This window comes from Mobula birostris, chromosome 16 (assembly GCF_030028105.1).
Source record: "Mobula birostris isolate sMobBir1 chromosome 16, sMobBir1.hap1, whole genome shotgun sequence".
Taxonomy (NCBI): Eukaryota; Metazoa; Chordata; class Chondrichthyes; order Myliobatiformes; family Myliobatidae; genus Mobula; species Mobula birostris.
Genome location: NC_092385.1, coordinates 17412821 through 17435926, shown reverse-complemented (window position 1 = coordinate 17435926; position 23106 = coordinate 17412821). Strand labels below are relative to the sequence as shown.

General features: G+C 39.2%; 1 protein-coding gene across 1 annotated transcript in view; it reads left to right on the top strand.

Annotated features, from left to right (window-relative positions):
- Positions 1 to 23106, top strand: part of efcc1 (EF-hand and coiled-coil domain containing 1) — an 82777-nt gene that overhangs the window by 39507 nt on the left and 20164 nt on the right. Inside the window, exons 2-4 of the mRNA XM_072280098.1 lie at positions 15065 to 15210; positions 19372 to 19507; positions 22220 to 22385. Coding sequence (XP_072136199.1) covers positions 15065 to 15210; positions 19372 to 19507; positions 22220 to 22385 — 448 coding nt within the window. The remainder of the gene's footprint in view (positions 1 to 15064; positions 15211 to 19371; positions 19508 to 22219; positions 22386 to 23106) is intronic.

Here is a 23106-nt window from a genome sequence, read left to right as displayed (position 1 = left end):
TACCTGCTGGGTAGAATTTTGAAAACAAGAGTTGCTGATATCTCAGACAGAAGAAAATCTTCTGATGCTGGAAATCCAAAGCATACGCACAAAATGCTGGAGGAACTCAGCAGGGCAGGCAACCTCCATGGAAAAGAGTAAACAGTCAATGTTTTGGGGCGAGTCCCTTCATCAGTCCTGGATTCAGCCTGAAATGTCAGCTGTTTACTCTTTTCCATAAAGGGTCTCAGCCCAAAACATCGACTGCTTACCCATAGAGGGTTTCGGCCTGAAATGTTGCCTGTTTACTCTTTTCCATAGATGCTGCCTGGCCTGCTGAGTTTCTCCAGCACTTTGTATGAGCTGCTGATATCTGTTTCTACAATTTTTCAAGTTGAAGTTAATTTTATAAGCGTGGAGAGCCTAATTCATTTCTCATCAGGTTTTAAGATATTCGTCAGCTCAGAACACTCAGTTCTCATTGACTTATGAAAGCCTAGACTCCAACAATTTGCTGTATATGAAATAAAATATTGAATATATTTGAGAAATTAGGCATCAATTGCAGACAGGGAAAAAAACAAACTTATATTAAAGTCAGTGACCTTTAAACAAACTGAGAAAAAATCCAGTTCTGATGAAATATCAAAATGAATGATGCTTTTTTCTTTATCCGAAGATATTACCTGACCTTTAGATTATTTTCTTCATCTTCTATTTTGATCTGATACTTCCAGAATCTATGGTATCTTACATTAAGCTTTCTGTATATGTTTGATGAAATAATGTTGAGAAAGCAAGAATATCAAAAATAATTTTATTTAGTTAATTAAACTGTTATAGAATTTGGATTTATAAAAAATTGGGTTTGCTACTTATGATTTGAGGTATTTTCTTGAAAGGAAAAAAAGCCAACATAGAAAGAAATAATTTGGCAGAATTTTCTAACAGAAGATTATCAATATGGAAATAAAGCAGGAAAATTATGGGATCATTTACCTCAGGGATCACAGATGATCCTTTCCTGTGTTTTTTAAATTCACATAAATCACTACATTCAGACATGCAAAACAAATTGCTCAAACTTGACAGATGGTGCTAATCTCATGGGTGGGATCAACTGTGACGAAGTAGCCACGGGTCTAGTGAGAAAAAAAAGCAAGAGGAATCCCACCGTGATATGAGGCAATGTCTGCAATGTAGCCTGACCCGGTGAAATGAAATTAGTGTTGGTGATGCATTTGGTGGGCACTATGAATAATTGGCAAAGTATAGCCTGGGGGAGAGGCCACAGGATTTACTGTAGCACCATTAAGAGTCCCTGCTGAGACTTTATCCAACTGATGTTTTCATCATTGATAAGGCAGGCTCTCGATCTAAATGTTTTAATAGAATAGCTCAATTAAAATCCAAGCTCTAAATGCCCATCATTTTTAATGAATAATAAATAATTGCTTTAAAGATGTCGTTTCTCTGGCATGTCTCTACAGGACATTTATATGAGTTACTGTCCCTTTACTGGAGTCAATTACATCTGCTGCTGGTTTGCATAGGGTCATCACAAATTGAAATAAACTGGAAGTACTTAGGAAGTGGTGAGAAAAGCAATTTTTTCCAAAAACTGTTTAACTTCCATTTAGACTTCTTGAAGCATTTTGATTGATTTTAATGATAAATGAAACTTTGATTTACTTTGCACTGGTTTCCAGCACAGTCTTTCTCCTGTCCAGTTCTGACAGCATTGTAGTCATTTAAGGATCCAGAGCTCTTTAGGTATTTAATGTTTAATCACATATTGCCATAAGTACCAAGTTTAATACTTTTAGAAATGGTAGCACAATTGCTCACAAACCAACGGGGACTTTAAGGAAGGTTGTCACAAGAACCAAGATACCATTAAAGACAACTGACAAAAGCAATGTGGTGCACAGGATCACCTGTAGAGACTGCGACAGAATTACGGTGGCCAGACAGGATGCAAGTCCTCAACTCATTTGTGGGAACACAAACTGGTGGTACATGATCCACCGTCTCTGATCTCGGTACCCGAAGACCAAGAAGGACACCACTTTAACTGGGATAATGTGGAGGTACCAGCGCAGGCAAACACAAAGCAGGCACGAGAATTTTTAGAAGCGTGGTTCTCTTCTGATAACTCCGTAAACAGAACATATCGAAATAGACAGCACCTACGAGCCAAAGAAATGCAAGCCAATAGAATTCAAAGGTCAACTGAAGGGGTAGCCAATCAGGACCAAGGCAAGAGAACGGAGTGGGGGTGGGGGGAGTGCTATATAAACATGAGCACTCCCAGAAAAACACCAACAACTGCACTCTGAGTATGTCACCTCAACTAGTGATGAAACATCTGCAAGTTAATAGCCAGGCTCAGTGAACTCTGCAACATCCAACGCCTCAACCTGAGCTACTAATTTTCAGCACCATACTTAACAATGGCCTTTAATTCAAACTCTATTAAAGCATTGACATGGATATTAAGGCCTGTCCAGTGGTGGTGGGCTATCACTGACATACCATGGTCAGCATGAAGGTGTTGGACCAAACGGCCTGTATCCATACTTTATTGCTCTATGACTCTCTAACTCAAGCAGTTTGTCATTCATTAGATAGAAAATAAAAGGTTAGCTTTTTATGAGAGTGAAGCTTAATGACAATTCGTTGATCATTATCTCGAGATATCTACTTGAGTCATAATAGCTGAGTTCTACACATGTACCTTGGAGAGTGTTCTAACTGGCTGCATTACCATCTGGTATGGTGGGGTGAGGAAGGTGGGGCAGGGGAGGGGCTACTGCACACAGTTGAAATAAGCTGTAGAGAGTTGTAAACTTAGTCAGTACCACCTTGTGCACAATTTTAAATGGTGCCCAGGACATCTTCAAGGAGTGATGCTTCAAAAAGGCGAATTCATCATTAAGGATTCCATCACCCAGGACATGCCTTGTTCTCATTGGCACCATCAGGAAGGAGGTACGGAATTGTGAAGGCACTCACTCAACAATTCTGGAACGGCTTCTTCCCTTCTGCCATCCAATTTCTGAATGGACATCAAACCCAAGAACATCACTTCACTACTTTTTTATTTCTATTTTTGTATTACTTATTTAATTTAACTATTTTATATATATATATATTCACAGTTTTTCTGTCTATTATTATGTATTGCATTGCACTGCTGCTGCAAAGAAAACAAATTTCACGACATAGGCTGGTGGGTGATATTAAACCTGATTCTGATTGTGATTCTGAATCCTTGTCATTAGCACCAAATGTAATTTGCCGTTCATTTTAAAAATTCAACCATCCAGTTAGAATATATTCTATTATCGCCTTTGCAGTGTGACTTGTAAGTGGCTTATATTGACTTTCATTATGTTCTTATGATCTGTGATGGGGAAACATTGCTATCTCTAATTTTAGCTTCATATTAATTTCTACTGTTGAAGTCTGTCAGAGTCCATCCACTTCTCTGTCTCCCCATCCATAAGGATAGAAAAGTGGCTTCTGTGTACTTTCCCGAGAGACGTGTGGATGGTGTCAGCACTCTTCTGAGTAATTACCCAATCAACTATATTTGATGTTTGCATCAATCTTGGTAAATGAGATTAATTTTGTGCACATAATTTGTAGATAAATATCCTCTGCTGGATTGCATTTTCATGAATAAGTTACCTTACTTTAGCTGGGAGAAGTCGTGTAGCTTTGGTTATATATTCTCCTCTTTATATAGAATCTGTACTTTGAGTGAAGTTACTTAATTTGGTACAAAGAGTATTTGCTGTGAGTCCAGATATTTGTATCACCCTGACTCCAACTTACTGTTAGATACAGTGCTATCAGCAGAAACTCTGCTGTCAACAACAAAAAAAGACAAGAGAGTACAACACAAAAACAGGCCCTTCAGCCCATCTAGTCTATGCCAAACTATTTAAACTGCCCACTCCCTTCAACCTGCACTGGGACCATAGCCCTCCCTACCCCTACCATCCATGTACCAATGCAAACTTCTTTTAAACGTTGAAATCCACTTGTGCTGGCAGTTCAGTCCACACTTTTAACGACTCTCTGAGTGAAAAAGTTTCTTCTCATATTCCCTTTAAACTCTTCACCTGAACCCTTGGCCCCTGATTGTACTCCCACCCTACCTCCGTGGAAAGAGCTTGCTTGCATGTACCCTATCTATACCCTTCATAATCCATACCTCTATCAAACCTCCTCTCAGTCTTCTATGTTCCAAGGAATAAAGTGGTAATCTATTCAATCTTTCCATATAATGCAGGTCCTCCAGACCCGGCAACATCCTTGTGAATTTTCCCTGTACTCTTTCATCTTATTTACATCTTTGCTGTAGCTAGGTGACCAAAACTGCATACAATACACCAAATTAGGCCTCACCAACGTCTTATGCAACTACAATATGTTGTATTTTAAAGAGAGATCACTAAAAGCAGAACAAGAACTTACAAACAAAAGAATCTGCAATGAAATGATTTTCATTAAAGTTGAAGTATGAGTCCTTTAATGTTAACCATTAATCATACAACGAAAGAAAAGTTCTGAGCAGTCTTTTTAAGAATTCCACTGTTGGCTGAATTGAAGGAGAAAACTTGACAAATTACAAAGAACTGTTATGATGTTTGATTGAAGGAAGAACAAAATCTTTTTAATGAAAACTGCTGGAACCTTTGTTTTATTTGGTCTGGCTATTACTGTAAACCCAGGGCAGGGCTTGACTGCAGGCATCACAGCTGAATCCAACCTAACCAGGGAGAAAGTCCAAACCCATCCTGAAATGTTTCACTTGTTCATCATTCTAACCAGCTGGAGTAATGATTTTTTTGTTCATTTATTTCTCTCTTCACTCCTCTTTAATCTTATCATTCAATTTGTATTACTGTACTTGGAAGTCTGCTATTGTTTGTTAGCTCATGAAGAAAGGTAATCCATCTAAGCTTTGTCATTTATTGTATTGCCATTATGTTAGTACTTTATCAAGGTCTGAAACTTGTTCGCTATGGACAAGCCATCCTGTTTTAGTTTGCTAGGAACAGCTTCCGAGAAAATCTCCCGTAATTATATTTCAGTGGTTCAATGGTTCGATAAGACCATAAGACGTTAAGATATAGGAGCCAAAGTAGGCCATTCGGCCCATCGGGTCTGCTCCACCACTCAATCATGGGCTGATCCAATCCTTCCATTCATCCCCACTCCCCTGCCTTCTCCCCAAACCCTTTGATGCCCTGACTAATCAAGAACCTATCTATCTCTGCCTTAGATGCACCCAATGACTTGGCCTCCACAGCTGTTTCTGGCAACAAATTCCACAGATTTACCACCTTCTGACTGAAGTAATTTCTCTGCATCTATGTTCTAAATGGACTTCCTTCAATTCTGAAGTCGTGCCCCCTTGTCCTAGAATCCCCAACTATGGGAAGTAACTTTGCCATACCTAATCTGTTCAGGCCTTTTAACATTCAGCATGTTTCTATGAGATCTCCCCTCATTCTCCTGAACTCCAGGGAATACAGCCCAAGAGCTGCCAGACATTCCTCATATGGTAACCCTTTCATTCCTGGATTCATTCTCGTGAATCTTCTCTGAACTCTCTCCAATGTCAGTATATCCTTTCTAAAATAAGGAGCCCAAAACTGCACATGATACTCCAAGTGTGGTCCCACGAGTGCCTTATAGAGCCTCAACATCACACCCCTGTTCTTATATTCTGTACCTCTAGAAATGAATGCCAACATTGGATTCGCCTTCTTCACCACCAACTCAATCTGGACTCCCAAGTCCCTTTGCATCTCTGCATTTTGAATTCTCCCCAATCATCTGCCCATTTATTTCTTCCACCAAAGTGCATGACCCTACACTTTCCAACATTGTATTTCATTTACCACTTCTTTGCCCATTCCCCTAAACTATCTAAGTCTTTCTGTAGGCTCTCTATTTCCCCAACACTACCCGCTCCTCCACCTGTCTTTGTATCATCGGCAAATTTAGTCACAAATCCATTAATCCCATTGTCCAAATCATTGACATACATCGTAAAGAGCAACGGTCCCAACACTGACCCCTGTGGAACTGCACTGGTAACTGGCAGCCAGCCAGAATAGGATCCCTGCTTTCAGTCAATCAACCAATGCTCCACCCATGCTAGTAACTTCCCTGTAATTCCATTGTCTCTGATCTTGCTAAGCAGCCTCCTGTGCAGCACCTTGTCAAAGGCCTTCTGAAAATCTAAGTACACCACATCCACTGCATCTCCCTTGTCTACCGTGCTTGTAATTTCCTCAAAAAATTGCAATAGGTTAGTCAGGCAATATTTTTCGTCATGAAACCATGCTGGCTTTGGCCTATCTTGTAATTGCCTGCAGGTATTCCATAATCTCATCCCTAACAATCGATTCCAACAGCTTTCCAACCACTGATGTCAAGCTAACAGGTCTATAGTTTACTTTCTGCTGCCTCCCACCCTTCTTAAATAGCGGAGTAACATTTGCAATTTTCCAGTCATCCGGTACATTACCGGAATCTATCGATTCTTGAAAGATCATTGTTAATGGCTCTGCAATCTCTCCAGCTACCTCCTTCAGAACCTGAGGGTGCATTCCATCAGGTCCAGGAGATTTATCCACCCTCAGACCATTAAGCTTTCTGAGCACCTTCTCAGTCATAATTTTCACTGCACATACTTCACTTCCCTGACACTCTTGAATGTCTGGTATACTGTAGATGTCTTTCACTGTGAAGACTGATGCAAAATACGCATTCAGTTCCTCTGCCATCTCTGCGTCTCTCATAACAATATCTCTAGTGTCATTTTCTATTGGTCCGATATCTACCATCAACTCTCTTTTACCCTTTATATACTTAAAAAAGTTTTTAGTATCTTCTTTGATATTAGCCGCCAGCTTCCTTTCATAATCCATCTTTTCCTTCCTAATGACCTTCTTAGTTTCCTTCTGCAAGTTTTTAAAAGCTTCCCAATCCTCTATCTTGCCACTAGCTTTGGCTTCATTGTATGCCCTCTCTTTTGTTTTTACTGTGGCTCTGACTTCACGTCAGCCTCGGTAGTGTCCTTCTTCCATTCATAAATGTCTTCTTATTTGGAATATATCTGTCTTGTACTTCGCTCATTTTTCACAGAAATGCCAACCATTTCTGCTCTGCTGTCCTTCCTGCTAGTGTCTCTTTCCAGTCAGTCTTGGCCAGTTCCCCTCTCATGCCATTGTAAGTTTCTTTATTCCACTGAAATACTGACACATTGGAAAATAGTCTCAAATTTCAAAGTGAACTCGATCATATTGTGATCACTGTTCCCTAAGGGTTCCTTAACCTTAAGCTCTCTTATCATCTCTGGATCATTGCACAACACCCAAACCAGCACATCCTGATCCCCTAGTGGTCTCAACAACAAGCTGTTCTAAAAAAACCATCCCTTAGACATTCTACAAATTCTCTCTCTTGAGGTCCATTACTAGCCTGGTTTTTCTAATCCACTTTCATGTTAAAATCCCCAATGATTATCTTGACATTACCCTTCTGACACAGCTTCTCTATCTCCTGCTGTAATTTGTATTCCATACCCTGGCTGCTGTTGGAGGCTGTAGAGCCAAAGCCCTACCACTCTGGCTTGGACTGCTCCTCCATTTAATATCAGAGAATGTATCCAATATACAATTTGAAATTCTTACTCTTCGCAGACATCCTCAAAACAGAAGAAAAACCCCAAGGAACGAATGACTGAAAAGCATTAGAACTCCAAAGCCCCCCCGCTCCCACACACAAGCAGTGAAGCATCAACCCTCCCCCCCATCTGTCTCAGCAAAAACATCACCCCCCCCCCACCACCTGCCATGCAGGCAACAGCAAAGTTCCCAAAGAGACCTCGATCTAGAGTCCATCAAACCCCGTTCATCTTGGAAATCCGCTGATCCTCGGCATCTTATGAAGAAAGGTGATCCACCTAATGGTTTTGTCAGTCATACTATTGACAACATTTCAGTCTGTTAATGAAGATTTTATGTGTAACTCTTAATCATGGTGCCATACCAAATACGTACCAACCTTTCTGTCCACCTATTCTAGTCCACCATGCGCAATTAAACATCTGTCCTTCTATACCTTACCTAATTAATATCTGGCTAAATGCCTCTTAATTGTATCTGATTCCACCACCTCATTTGGCAAGTTCCAAATATCAACCACTGCGTAAAAACATTACCCTCAGAGCCCTATCTCTCAGCTCTTACTTCAAAGTTCAAAGTAGATTTATTATCAAGGTATGAATACCACACACAACCTTGAGATGCATTCTTTATGGCCCGAACCTGGGATAAAGATCTCAACCATCAACATTATTTATCCTCTCTTAATCTTATATACTTCCGTCAGCTCACTCCTCAACCTCCTTCACTCCCGGAAAAATAAGCCCAGACTTAACCAATTTCTCCCAATAGCTAAAGTCCTCCAATCCAGGCAATATTATGATGAATCGCCTTTGCATTCTCTCCAGCGCAATCACATCCTTCCTATAATTTGACAATTAGAAAAGCACACAACACGGCAAGTGTAGTCCAACAATTTACTTAGTGAAGTTGCAAACTAAAATCCCAACTTTGGGTTGGATGTCCTGACCTACGAAGGCATCCTATTGACCTGTATCAACACTTTCAGGGAATGATAAACTTGGACTCCTACTGTAGCTCTCGCAGTTCATTGACATTTCTTAGTGCCCTGCTGTTTACTGCAAATGTCCTACATCGATTTCTATAGTCTGGATTAAATTCTGTCTGCTGATTTTCCGTTGACTTCCATCTAATTTAGACATCTGACGTAGCTCTAGATTTTTTTTTCCTTTTTATGAACTAGGGTTCTATATAAATTCAAATCGTATTTATACCAAGGTTTAAATATCAAGATGCACACCAAGTCTTAAATTATTTTAATCAGTGAAACTGTAAGAGGAAGTGAAGATCATAGAGGTTCTATTACAGTATTGTAATATTTATGAAAACGTAGGAATATAGGATGAGAAGTGATCTCTAACTACTGAATATTGAAAGGCCTTGATAGGGTGGATGTTTCCAGCAGGGGTAGAGTCTAGGACTTGTTGGGGGGGTGAGGGGAACAGTCTGGGAATCAAAGGATGTCCCTGTAGAACAGAGCTGAGAAATTTCTTTAGGCAGATGGTGGTGAATCTGTGGAATTCATTGGCATAGATAGCTGTGGAGACCAAGTCTGCGTATATTTAATGTGGAGGTTGCCAGATTTTTGATTAGTAAGGGTGCCAAATGTTATGGGGAGAAAGCAGGAGATTGGTTGGGGTTGAAAGGGAAGAGTAAATCAGCTACGATCAAGTGGTGGCCTAATTCTGCTCCAATGTCTTATTATATTATAAATATTTTAACAGAAAAAATGTGTTTAAGCTGTGTGCTCTAAATTAGTAATTTCCTATTTATACATTACTGTAATGTGTATACTTTTCTGATGGAAATGTAACATTATGAACATTAGAAAATCTAGTTTCTTTTTTGTTGATATATATATATTGTTAAAAACAAGCAATTTTCAAATAGCTTAGAAATTTGGATTACAGAGACATTTTTCAGTTTATCTCCAAATAAAAATCTTCCTCTGAGAGTAAATCCAGTGGAAAAAACACTTTCCTCATTTATTGCTCTTTCTCCTTATCGGACTGCCAGGAGGGTGGCATGGCAGTGTAGTGGTTAGCACAACGGTTTACTGTACCAGCGATCTGGGTTCAATTCCCGCCACTGCTTGTAAGAAGTTAGTACATTCTCCCCATGACCACGTCGGTTTCCTCTGGGTGCTCTGATTTTCTTCCTCAATCCAAGGATGTACTGGTTGGTACGTTGCAAATTGTCCTTTGATTAGGCTTGGGTTAAATTGGAGGATTGCTGTGTAGCACAGCTGGAAGGGCAGAAGGGCCAACTCCACACTGTATCTCAATAAAATAAAATAAATGAATATATTGACATGCATCTCCTAGCAATAGTTCTGCTGTTCAGCATTTACTGCCACTACAGGAAAATAAAAAGGTGGGGATAGAGGAAAGAGGACTCGCAAGAAGTGTTAGGTGAAGCCTGATGGGTGGGAAGGGTAAAGGGTTGGAGAAGCAGGAATCTGATCGGAGAGGAAAGTGGATCATGGGAGAAAGGGAAGAAAGTGGGGGAGGTGATAAGCAGATGAGGAGAAGAGGTAAGAGCCCTGAATGAGGATTAGAAGAGAGAAGAGTGAGGGGATTTTTTTTACTGGCATCAGGTTGGACACTACACAGACAGAATATGAGGTGTTGCTCCTCCATATTCACTTCCATATTAAATCTTCTGAGAGATAAATACTGTGGCTGTGTACAGGGATGCCTGTTTTCATCTAGTTGAGATTCCCTTCGTCCCTGGTGGCAGAACCTAAACATTTCAAACTGAAGGTTAATCACATTTGCAGAATTTGTCATCAATATTCAATATCTTGATTCCAGCAAATTGGAAAACATGATTCCAATATCATCAGTAGAGTTGGATTGTTATGAAGTGAATGGGATTTAAGTATTTGATCATGCTGGGTGCAGAGCTTGACTGAAATATAAGACACAATAGGTAGACTTTGAGTCCTCATGTTTCTACAGATATCTTACCCATTTTGAATAAGCATTGGAAAGTCACAATGAAAGTTATATCCGGAAGTCCCTGCAAAAGTCTGTGACAATGGCTGAAAGGGTTAAAGGGGTCTCCCTACCATCCACTGGGGACATTTATCAGGAGCGCTGAATACGCAGGGTCCTTAGTGTTATCAAGGATCCCACCCATCCACCGAGCATCCTCTTTGACTTTCTACCATCAGGCAGGAGACTCCGATGCATAAAAACAGAAATGGGTGGAACAGGAAAAAGTTTCTTTTCTCAAGCCATTAGGCTTCTAAACTCCCTGATGCACTGCATTTGAAGTGTCACTGGCTAACCTGTTCTGTATCTGACAACATTTAATTTATCCATTTTACTTTGTTTATTTCTGCATAAATCACCTATAGATTTTATCCTTACTTTCCTAAGCTATTGTGTGTTATATGGGTGTTGTAGGTTATGTACGACTGTGCTTTTTACCCTGGTTCGGAGAAACAATGTCTCATTTGACAGTATACCTGTATACTGTATAGTTAAATAACAATAAACTTGACTTGACTTGAAGTTATAGTACAAGAAACAGTTGGCAAGGAATGAGTTGAAGTGCAAGATTATGACTAATTGAAACCTGATGCCCGAAAGAGTTTGCAGTTTGGCAGGTTTGCAGCTTGGAAGATACTAAAAATAGAATAAGAGTTAAAAAAGGTTAGAGAAAAAGGAGTCCGGTAGTCACCTAATTATCTCTTTACTCATACATTTTAGCAAAGGACAGACTCATTTCCATACACTTTACAAACATATTGAAAGAAAGTCTATGAAAAAATATAACTTCCTTGCAAAATGATTAAAATGAAATAAATTATTTCTCTTAATGAGTGTGGCATCTCATGGGAGCTCTTATCCAGACAGTGGAGTTGAGATAAAAATTAGTTGGAGTTTCGGAGACAATGGTTAAAATCTCCCAGAGGGCTGGAATGGGATGTTGTTTTTCAAAAATTCAAGTTAGACAGTTAGATTCATCTATAAACAACTTTTAAATGGGTTCTCTTGGGTTTCTTGTTTTTTGTGGCTGCCTGAAAAGAGACAAATCTCAAGGTTGTATTATGTATAAGTAGTTAAGTAACTTTGAACTTTGAACTTCAAAGACAGAGTAAAGTCTGTATAGGCGTTGGCAATGTAATCTGGCATCAGACTGGGTACGTACTGAATAAGTTCCTACATTACACACACAGGCTATCCTTGGGACCGACACATAATAGAAGTTGAATTGAGACTTCCAAACCTGAAAAGCTATTGGTGGGTGTGTGCTGACCCATCCAACATTAAAAATCTACATGTCCATAAAATATAGATTAGATAATTCATTTTAAAAAGTCTTGACAAATGATAGATGTCTTTGCTTTGTGCTCAATTGATGCTTAAGGCATATGAGTCTGTAGAATTATTTGAATTTTAGACTGAGGGAAATACCTCTTCAAATTCAAGGAGTAAATTTGTTTAAAATCCATGTATCCAGTTGAAGGTAATCTATCGTGGAGTCAGACCAAAGTATCAAAGGTGAAAGAGCGTTGTGCTAATTTATTACCCTTTGCAGTGTCCAAAGCTAAATTTTTGGTTCCAAGGATAACCAGAACCTTCATGAATTTCAAAATTTAGTACTATTTATTGAATGGTAGTTTGGATTTAGAATACGTTGTTGTTAGAAGTTCCTGGTAATTATTGGAAGTAATTACTGATTTGAGTAAAAATAACTACACTCAGAGTAGGAATTATTATATCTAAAGTGTTTTACACAATTTGGCTTCTAATTTGCTATTTCAGTCAGAGTCACATTGATTAAAATGTCATTAGTCATGGGTAATATTTCAAGACCTATCACTTTACATTCTTTCACGCTCTATGACATTGTTTCAGGATCTAAAGCAGCTTACTTCTTTCACACAAAAGAACAAGAGAGATGTTTGTCTCTCACTATGGCGACCCCTTTCCACCCGATTTATGCACTGATACATTACTAGTGTCTCCAATGCTTCTGAAGGTCATCACACTGAGCTATTACCACATAGATTTTATACTTGGGTTTGTGAAATGTTAGGTTGAATTGTTTGGCAAAGGATTTTAAGAAGATATATTTTGGCAACTTCCAAAATAATTTAAATTTGTTCTTAGGCTCATTTAAGCGAACAGTAGGAATGTATAATTAAGGAGAGCCGATCTCTGTCAAAAGCTCAGCATTAGAACTTACATCAAAAAGGAGATTGTCTAGACAACTAAATCTAAAGTATTGTTTACATTTAATACAGTAAAAATACATTAAGTTACCCAAAACTTGAAAGTATTAATGAGGTCATGATCTCTGTGCAATTTCAGTTCTACTTTCCCCATCTTTTCTAACCCTTCAAAATTCTCTGGTTCTCAAATAAAACAAAACCACAACAAAAAATGCACAATGACTAAAATTGTTTAGAGATTGATGATTAAAACTTTGTGACACCAAACTAATTTTAGAATCTGATTTGACACTTATAAAGTCCGAGTTCTAAAATAAGAATATACATCATATATTGTTGATATTGGAACATAATAATTTCCATCTTTCTAAAAACTGTCAAGAGCATCCAAGAGGAAAAATGTTTTTTCTGTATGTTTAGCATTAGTTTATGTAATTTTACTCTAACTCATTGTACCTTTAACTGGCAAACTCTAATAGTTCTTCTCTATACTTCCTGCGTATCTCCGCAAACTATCTGCATCAACCTTTGTCTTGGCATTTTGAAGGACCAATTTTCATTGTTGGTTTTGAGCTCTTAGAACTGAGCTTCAAAGGAGCACATTTAGACAGGTGGAAAGTCTTTCTGCAAGAGCTGCAAGACTCAAGCGTTTGATTTATATCACTGCACATCTACAGCTATTAAATTGTAAGCTACCAATGTGTAGCATTGCAAGCTCCAATTAGTTCTAACTCAGTGTGAAACCAGCAAAATTTTCTCATTCGATTGTTTATATTGACGGGCTACTTTATGAGCTCACTTGTCTGGTTCAAGCCAATGAATTCAACAATCTTAATTGACCGACTACTGTGGTTGTGGATGATGACTGAAACTACTCCATTGTTTTTTTTTCCCAATTTTGTTTCATTCCATTACACGTTCCACTATCTTTGTCTTATTACTGGAGGATTATCTTCTTAGTCATTTCTCAAGATCAAATCTCACTGCATGAAGGATTGGGCAATGGCTTTTCCTGGTTCCTGTGTTCTGTGAAACATTTACCATTGTTTTAAACATTGTTCTTCAATTTTCCTTCATTTTATGTAATACTTTTGCCATGTGTTTTTTTGTTTAAATCCCACATTAGAAAACGTTTAACATAATTCATTTTTAATCAACTTAGTGTAATGTATTTTGAGATAAAGCAGTGTAGAGCAGTGATTTTAAAAAGTATTAACACAAGAAAGTCGGCAGATGCTGGAGGAACTCAGCAGGTCAGGCAGCATCTGTGGAAATGAATAAACCATCAATGTTTTGGGCTGAGATGTCCTGAGGAAGGTCCTCGGCCCGAAATGTCAGCTGTTTATTCACTTCCATAAATACTGCCTGACCTGCTGAGTTCCTCTAGTATTTTTTGTATGTTGCATAAGAAAATCTAATTTCCAGTTATCAGCTACCAGCAGGATAGTCACTTAACCTACCTGTTTTGTTGTTCAAATCGCTAAAGTGGAAGGATTAATTGTTGACTCAACATGCCATTCAGAAACTTTTCGAAAATGTATTAAGTTTATTTGATGTTGGATTGAAATAAACTTATTATCTTGTAATTAAAACAACAGTGAGCAGACAATTCCAGGCAACTCACTAGGAAGCACCAGAAAATGTGGTGCTTTCTACTTATTATAATAGCCATAAATGTGTAAAATTTAGTGCTTAAGTATTGTATGTGCTATGTATCTATATTCTGTCAGTCTGTTTGTATTTTGTATTGTGCATTTATTATGGGTTATGATAATTTGTCACGTAGATTGGGCGTGGTAGAAGCAAATGAGCATAGTTACGCATTCACGCTTTGTCCTAATTAGTTGTTAGTTAGAGGCAGCCAGGGACAGGGATGATTTTTTTTTTGTTGACTACTAATTTGAACACTGATTTTGGTTACGCTACTTTCTAATATTGCTGCAAGATCGTTCATCTTTGCTGATTTCATAATAAAGCATCAAACGTACATTTTTCTACTTGGAACTCAGTTATTTGGAAGTATATCATACAGTGTCAATTCTCAGTCTTTCAGCAACTTTGGTTTGTTTCAAAGTAACAACTAGAAAGTATATAAGCATGTGAGAGCAGTTACGGTAAGAAAATCCCAATTATGACTGCAAACTTAAAGAGATGTGCTCTTCCATTTACTTATTTACTTTTCTTTTAGGACAGAGGTAATGCAGTTTCAATTCCAACATTCAAATCCTACAGAGGGGAGGCCTCCTCCTGCACTGTATGAGTGGAAGGGATGTCTACTAGTACATCAGGAACGTAGATCTCCGACAGGGGATATCGAAACATCAGCTTATAACAGTAAGAAAGTTTGGAAGATCTTCAGTGTAAAATTAAATTATGTGCTAATTAATGCAGAGGTACCTTTATTTCTTCTCAATCTGTTTAATCTATTTCATTTCATTTTCCCTTTCATCTCTCAAGTTAGATATTTAATTTGCTATTTTATTGGAACTACTTTAGGTGAGGTTCTTCAAATCAAATCAAATCAAGTCAAATCAAATATCAATTTTAATTATCGTTCAACCATATACGAATACAGCTGAACTAACAGAGTTCCTCTGGGACCAAGATGCAAAACATACACAGCACATTCAAAATAGTGAGCAAAAAAACATAGTCACACAAAAAGAAACACTTATATAACCCAAGTCCCTAAGCGACATGTCCTGCAAATCAATCATACAGTTCCTAGCAGTGCGCAGCCTCTGCAATCCAGCCTGTCATTCCACCAACAAGAGAAACTCTGCAGATGCTGGATATCAAAGTTCTGATGAAAGGGTTCGGCCTGAAACATCAACTATTTACTCTTTTCCATAGATGCTGCCCAGCCTGCTGAGTTCCTTCAGCATTTTCTGTCATTCCACCAATCCAACACTGGAGGGCAGCACTAATAGGAGATGCCAGCCCCCAAGCAAGCAGGCTACACTGCCTCTGGTGTCTCCTCTCCTGGACTGCAGCAGCAGGCAAGCCCGCAGCTTGAGACCTAGTCCTTGCTACAACTGAGGCCACGCAGCTCCCCCACCATCTGTCGCACCACTGAAAAAGGGAAACAGGCCCATGGCATCTTACATTATCAATGTCTAGTAGAGTCGTGCAATGGCAAGAGAAATAATCTGCACATTATTGATAGAATAGTCTGTCAACCTACTGTATTGAACTAGAATCAAATCCATACCCAACATCTACATGTTATTTGGTAACACACTATACCACCCAGAAAAGGACTATAGGCAGGTTGGCTATAGACTATACGGCAAGTTTGATGTCATTTGTGACATTTTGATTGATTCTGTATTTGTTCTTTAAAGGTTCCTGCAAATGCATACTGTAGACCTAGGCCATGGTTTTCTTCCTGTTCAGTTCTTGCTTGTTTCACAGTACACATGTCTACAATCATACTTTGAATAGGCCTGATCATTTGCCAATGTGGGGTGACTTTGGTGCAGCTACCATGGTTAGTGCTTTATTGCACCACTGCTCAAACTTCTCATTGTCTTGTTGTATCTAAGTCTAACCTGCAGCTACCCGTAGAAATGACAAATTGCAGAGCCTCAGAGACTCACTCCAGAAGCTCTTTGGTAGATTGTTGATTATGCTAGTGCTGTTTTCACCATTGAAACTTCTTTAACATTACAAATTACCCAGCACCCAAAAGCATCAGTATCACTTTATGAGATACAGTCCCTCAAAAGAGGGACATTTTTTTTTGGCACTAACTCCATTACATTGATTAACTTAAAAAGATTAGAAAGTCTAAGCCAGTTAGAGCATTCTAACCATTTAGTATGGGGTGGGGGGGGGGGTGCTACTGCAGAGGATCAAAGAAAGCTGCAGAGAGTTGTAAAATTAGTCAGCTCCATCACGGGCACTGGCCTCCATGGTATCCAGGTCACCTTCAAGGAGTGATGCCTCAGAAAGGTGGCGTCCATCATTAAGGACCCTCACCTCCCAGGACATGCCCTCTTCTCATTGCTACCTTCAGGAAGGAGGTACAGAAGCCTGAAGGCACACACTCAATGATTCAGGAACAGCTTCTTCACCCCTACTATCCGATTTTGAATGGACATTGAACCATGAGCACTACTTCTCAATTTTTTAATTTTTTTATTTTTTGCACTATTTATTTAATTTAACTGTGTGTGTGTGTGTGTGTGTGTGTGTGTATATATATATGTGTGTGTGTGTGTGTGTGTATACACACACATACATGCACACACACACACACACATATACACACATACATGCACACACACATGCACACTTACTATAATGCACAGTTTTCGTTTTCTCCCCGTTACCATGTATTGCATTGTACCACTGCCACAAAGACAACAAATTTCATGACATATGCTGGTGATATTAAACCTGATTCTGATTCTAATCTGCCAATAAAGTAGGAAGAGATACGTTGGGACACATGGGAGAAATAAAACTGCTTTGACTTTAGGTACAGAATTCCTCTGTGATGGCAGAAATATTGAAAATAGAGATAAAAATCATATGGGACCTCATTTTTGAAAACAAATATCAAAATCCAGTTAGATAGCAAATGGACCTGTACTAGTGCCTGAAAAAGAATAATAATACAGCAGGAAATATTTTGTTATTTTAAAGAAAGTCAGACTGGTTTAGATTAAGTGGGCATTGCTCTTTAAGGGTGTGCAATCAATTAAGTATAGATAGAAAAATTGCTCGTACTCTACAATATATGCAATCTAATTAACTTGCTCAGTCCCAAAAGGGATGTGAAGGATAATGCCTTACTGTGAAAGGAATTAAATCTCAGCAATCATTCTCAGAAAATTGAAGTGCAATACAGACATCAGGATTGTCTGAAACAAACAGGGAAAGACCAATTGTTTGAGACAGGGACGAATAATAGCGCATGGAGATATGCTGCAGCAAATCTGAAACCTGAATCTTCTATGAGCCCAGTGATAGTAAACTTGGAAGTATAAACCACATACGTTAGAATCAGAATCAGAATTGGGTTTAATATCACTGTGAAATTTGTTAACTTAGTGGCAGCAGTACAATGCATTACACGATAGACATAGAAAACAAACTAAATTAATTAATTTCAGTAAGTATATATATGTATATTAAACCATTAAATTAAAAATAGTGCAAAAACAGAAATAATAAGAAAAGTTCACAAACAAGGGAAAATCTACAGATGCTAGAAATCCAAGCAGCACACACAAAATGTTGGAGGAACTCAGCAGACCAGGCAGCATCTATGGAGAAAAGTACAGTTGACTTTTTGAACTGAAAGCCTTTGACAGGACTCACTTCGATGGAATACTTACCCAGACCCGCTGCTACAGCCATGTATCCTTTCTGGGAACATGTCTTCGTCACCAGCTTGCACCACACGGTTTCCAGGTTCATTTTTGAGCTTCTGGATTTGAACCCTCTGAGCACCCCAGGTACTCATGTTCAATTGACTGCTTCTCCCACTGCGCTCCACACGCCACACTTAAGAGTCCTGCGGAAGGGTCTCAGCCTGAAACGTCGACTGTACTTTTTTGTATAGATGCTGCCTGGCCTGCTGAGCTCCTCCAGCATTGTGTGTGTGTTGCTAATTTAAAAAGTTCATGCGTTCGATGTCTATTTAGAAATCGGATATCAGTGAGGAAGAAGCTGTTGCTGAATCGCTGAGTGTGTGCCTTCAGACTTATGTACTGTACCTCCTTCCTGATAGTAACAATGAGAAGAGGACATGTCCTGGGTGATGGGGTCCTTAATAATGTACACCACCTTTCTGATGTACCGAACCGCGAAGATGAAACAAGTCCCATGCAAATGTATATCATAAATGCATGTAAAGCAAATTATGATTCATAATCACCATTTATACATCGTCATATAGGTTTGTGAAATCTGTAGATTTTATACCATTTTTATTTCTAAAACAAAAAAAACTGTAAAGGCACGTGCAAAATATGTCTTGTGTAAACTTCATTAACGAAGAGAACCAGATTTATGAAAGTGCAAAGTGCACAGCTTGTTTTATTATAGAGTATTTAAAACAGCTGAATATTCTGACCTTTGCCTTACCTGCATTAACTATTACAGTCAGAATAGAAGAAATATTTATTCATTTATACTGCATATCTTAAATGTTTTGATTCCTGGCATGCAAATTGTATGCAATTAAGATATAATCCTAATGTATTTTACTTTGGAGCAAAGTTTGTGTTTATTTTGGAATTTTAGTGAATTAAGGCTTGCAGTTCATAAGGTTCGAAGCCAAGATCTCAAAGAGGCTTTGAGAACATTTTGAACTGCCAGTGCCTATAAATAATCTATGTCTTTTTGTGCACAATCAATTTTGAAAGCTAAGTATCTCAACCTTTCCACAAAAAGATAAGTAATCCAGTCACATCCGGATATGAAGTGTTGCTGTAGATGTAAAAATTTAAGTTACATTAGTGTTTGCTTCTCTGCATCAACTAGTTGAAGAACAGATGTTCCGCTCAGTGGAAGGACAAGCTGCCTCAGATGAGGAGGATGAGAAGTGGACTGAAGATCAGAAGACCCAGGTGAAAGAACTGAAGAAGCTTTTGAGCCGGCTCTGTTGCTGTGGGAATGGGTGAGTACAACCTACTGAACTTAAGTAACCACAGAGCCTTAGGTATCTTCTACAATCAGATGCAAAAACCTAACAGAAGGGACGTGGATGCCCGTTTTTGAATAATGAACTGCACCCAGTTCCCTCCAATCCACAGAGAATGTCAAACCACATTAATTCTCTCAGAGAGAATACTGCTTTAATTTTTGAAACAAGTATTAAGATGGAGGTTCCCTTATTGCCGATGTAATATGTGATAAACAGGGGTAAAACTACCTTGAAATTGCAAATTCCATACAGTGCGATCCCAGCACCAGTAGCTGATCTAAAGAGGTATTTTTCACAAATGGCCAAGGTGAACAGTTAGAAATATAGTACTCAACCCGAAGGAATAGGAATATAACAATGAATTTCTAAATAACTAATGGAAAAATTATTAATACTGAGATTAATATTATAACTAATAAATACATTCCTCTCCCTGAGGTATATTATTGAAACTTCTGGGCTTTAACAGCAGCTTGATGGTTTCTTGGTTATTTTCGCTCTTAATGTCATGACGCCTCGTGGTTGCTCGTCTAGCATCATAATCACGCGGTTTCGTTGTCTCTCAGTACACAGCCAGGAACGGAAGAAACTGTCACCTACTCTTTCCAGATTTCTTTCAAGTGTATGTGACTATAAGTAAATATCTATTCACATATTTATTGAGATGTGGGCACGCGGCCAAGTGGTTAAGGCTTTGGACTAGCGACCTGAAGGTTGTGAGTTCGAGCCCCAGCTGGGAGAACGAGTTGTGCCCTTGAGCAAGACACCTAATCACATACTGCTCTGCGACGACACCGGTGCCAAGCTGTATGGGTCCTAATGCCCTTCCCTTGGACAACATCGGTGTTGTGGAGAGGGGAGACTTGCAGCATGGGCAACTGCTGATCTTCCATACAACCTTGCCCAGGCCTGCACCCTGGAGAGTGAAGACTTTCCAGGCGCAGAACCATGGTCTCACAAGACTAACGGATGCCTTTACTTTATTTATTGAGATACAGCATGGAATAAGCCCTTTAGTTCTTCAAGCCTTGCTGCCTAGCAACCAACGATTTAACCCTAGCCTAATCACGGGACAATTTACAATGACCAATTAATTAACCTACCAACTGGTATGTCTTTGGACTGTGGGAGGAAACAGGAGCACCCGGGTGAAACCCTCACGGTCGCAGGGGGAAGGTACAAACTCCTTACAGTCAGCGTCAGCGTCAGGAACTGAACCTGGGTTGCTGGTATTGTAAAGTGTAGGTAGGTTAACTGGCCGCAGTCAATTATCCATTGTGAAGGGGTGGGTGGTGGAATCTGCGGAGAGCTGATAGAAAAGTAACAAGAACAAAGAAAAACTGTGTTAGTGCAGTGGGTACAGATACAGATACAGACTCAGCTGGCCAACGGGTCTGTGTCCACACCATATGACTCTGTGAATAGAAATACTGAAACCGGTTCCCTACAGAACCATTGGCCAGTTATTCACATCACCTGGCCCATTAGCCCAAAGACTAAAAATGAAGCGTGGATTATGATGGGTGAAATTTGTAACAGAAAAAGATAAGGAGAGGAGAAGAAAGTTAAGATTAAGAGAAAAGAGTTGCTTAGAGTTGGTCCTGACTGTACAGGCCTTTCAGCCCACTATATTGTGCTGACCCTTTTAACCTACTAAAATCAATCTTATCCTTCCCTCCAATAAAGGGCTCCTATAGGGCTCCTATAAAGCCCTCCATTTTTCTATGTCCCTAAGTTAAGAACCTCTCCCACCACCCCGATAGTGGCTTCCATGCACCCACCACTTTGTGTAAAGAACTTACCTCTGATATCCCATCTATATTTTCCTCCACCCACCTTAAAATTATGTCCCCTTATCCATAACATTTAACAAAAATTTAAATAATTATATTTCTAAAATATTAAACACACAGTTAAAAAAATGTTGCTGTAGTTAAATTCTAGTACGAAAAAGATTGTTGGTAATAATTAACATTATGTTATTACAAAGAAGTGGATAAGACCTAACTTCATTCAGGAGATAAGACCTAACTTTATTCAGGAGATAAGACCCAACTTCAGATAAGCCCCAACTTTATTTAGTGTTTGCAGATTACATGTTGAGCAAATACAGCAACATCATGTAATGCATTGGTTATTAATGGTTATTAGCTACTAACTACAAGGCTAGTGTCTGGGATGGTGTCATACAGACAACAGCATTTGGAATGTGTTAATTTATTGAGATACAGCACAGAATAGGCCCTTCTGGCCTTTTGAACTTCTCCGGCCAGCAATCCAAATCACAGGACAGTTTACAATGACCAATTAACCTACTAACTGATATGTCTTTGGACTGTGGGAGGAAACCAGAGCACCCGGAGGAAATCTACGCAGTCATGGGGAGAATATACAAACTCCTTACAGGCAGTAGCAGGAATTGAACCCGGGTCACTGGTACTGTAAAGCGTTGTGCTTACCACCACACTACCATGGCTCCAAATTCACACTGAATAATATACCTGTTTCACATGGAATTCTACACTATCTGCTAAAGATAGAATAATGAATACTATTAGCCCTACTGGTATTTTGACAACAAATCAGGGATGTTTTAACTAAACTGTGTTCTTAAAACAAAATTGTGAATGTAGACAGCATCCTCGGCCCCATGACAATCCCCTGTTATGTGATATTTTTTCACAGCTGTGATGATAAAACTGTAAGAAAGCTACTCTCAGAGTTTGGGAACATACGGTGTGAAGAGAGTAACAGCGCTGTTTGGGAACTGGTTGAAAAAGTGGCAAAATTAAAGGAACAGCTGGAGTTAAAGGAGTATGAAACCCAGCAAATGGAGACTGACATTGATCAGGTGAGAAATCAGAGCACCTTGATGCATTTCTTCTGTGCCTTTGAGGTATAATGACAAAAATATTTAAGGGGTGCTGTCTTTGTTAAAACATTTGTGAACCACGTTTTGATGCAATAATTTTAAATCAGTTCCAATCCTAATGTATGGCCACTGAATGCATAGTATGGCAGAGTGGAGATATAGCTCTACCAAAGGAGGTATAAGATGCTCCCTCCCTCCACTTACCTGCCGGTCACCCTTGGGCAAGGTGTTGCACCTGCTTTGCCCCTCCCCCGCCACCCGGGTCAGGGTTACGTGAAGCCATGGGGGCAGGAGGTTAATGGTCGTATGAGCAGCTGGTTCATATCACAAGTCCTCTCGTGAGGCCACTGATGCCAAGCAAACAATCTCTGAAGAATATTGATAATGGCTGGGGTCACCCATCTTGAAAAGACACTGCCCAGAAGAAGGCATTGACAAAGTACTTCTGTGGAAAAATTTGCCTGTCAGAGACCATCTTTGCCTACAACATGGCACATAATGATGATGACTGTGTGTATATTCGGTCCCTTCCAATAATTTAACCGCTACTGACATCTGGCTCGCTGGCCTTCCAAAAGGGGAAGAGAGATTATCATTTAGATTAATAATCAAATACTGTACTTTTTGAAGAGAATGGGCAAAATTTTGAAGTCAAACATGTTTTAAGTTGCCAGGCATGGGAGGGCTGGAGGGAACTGTT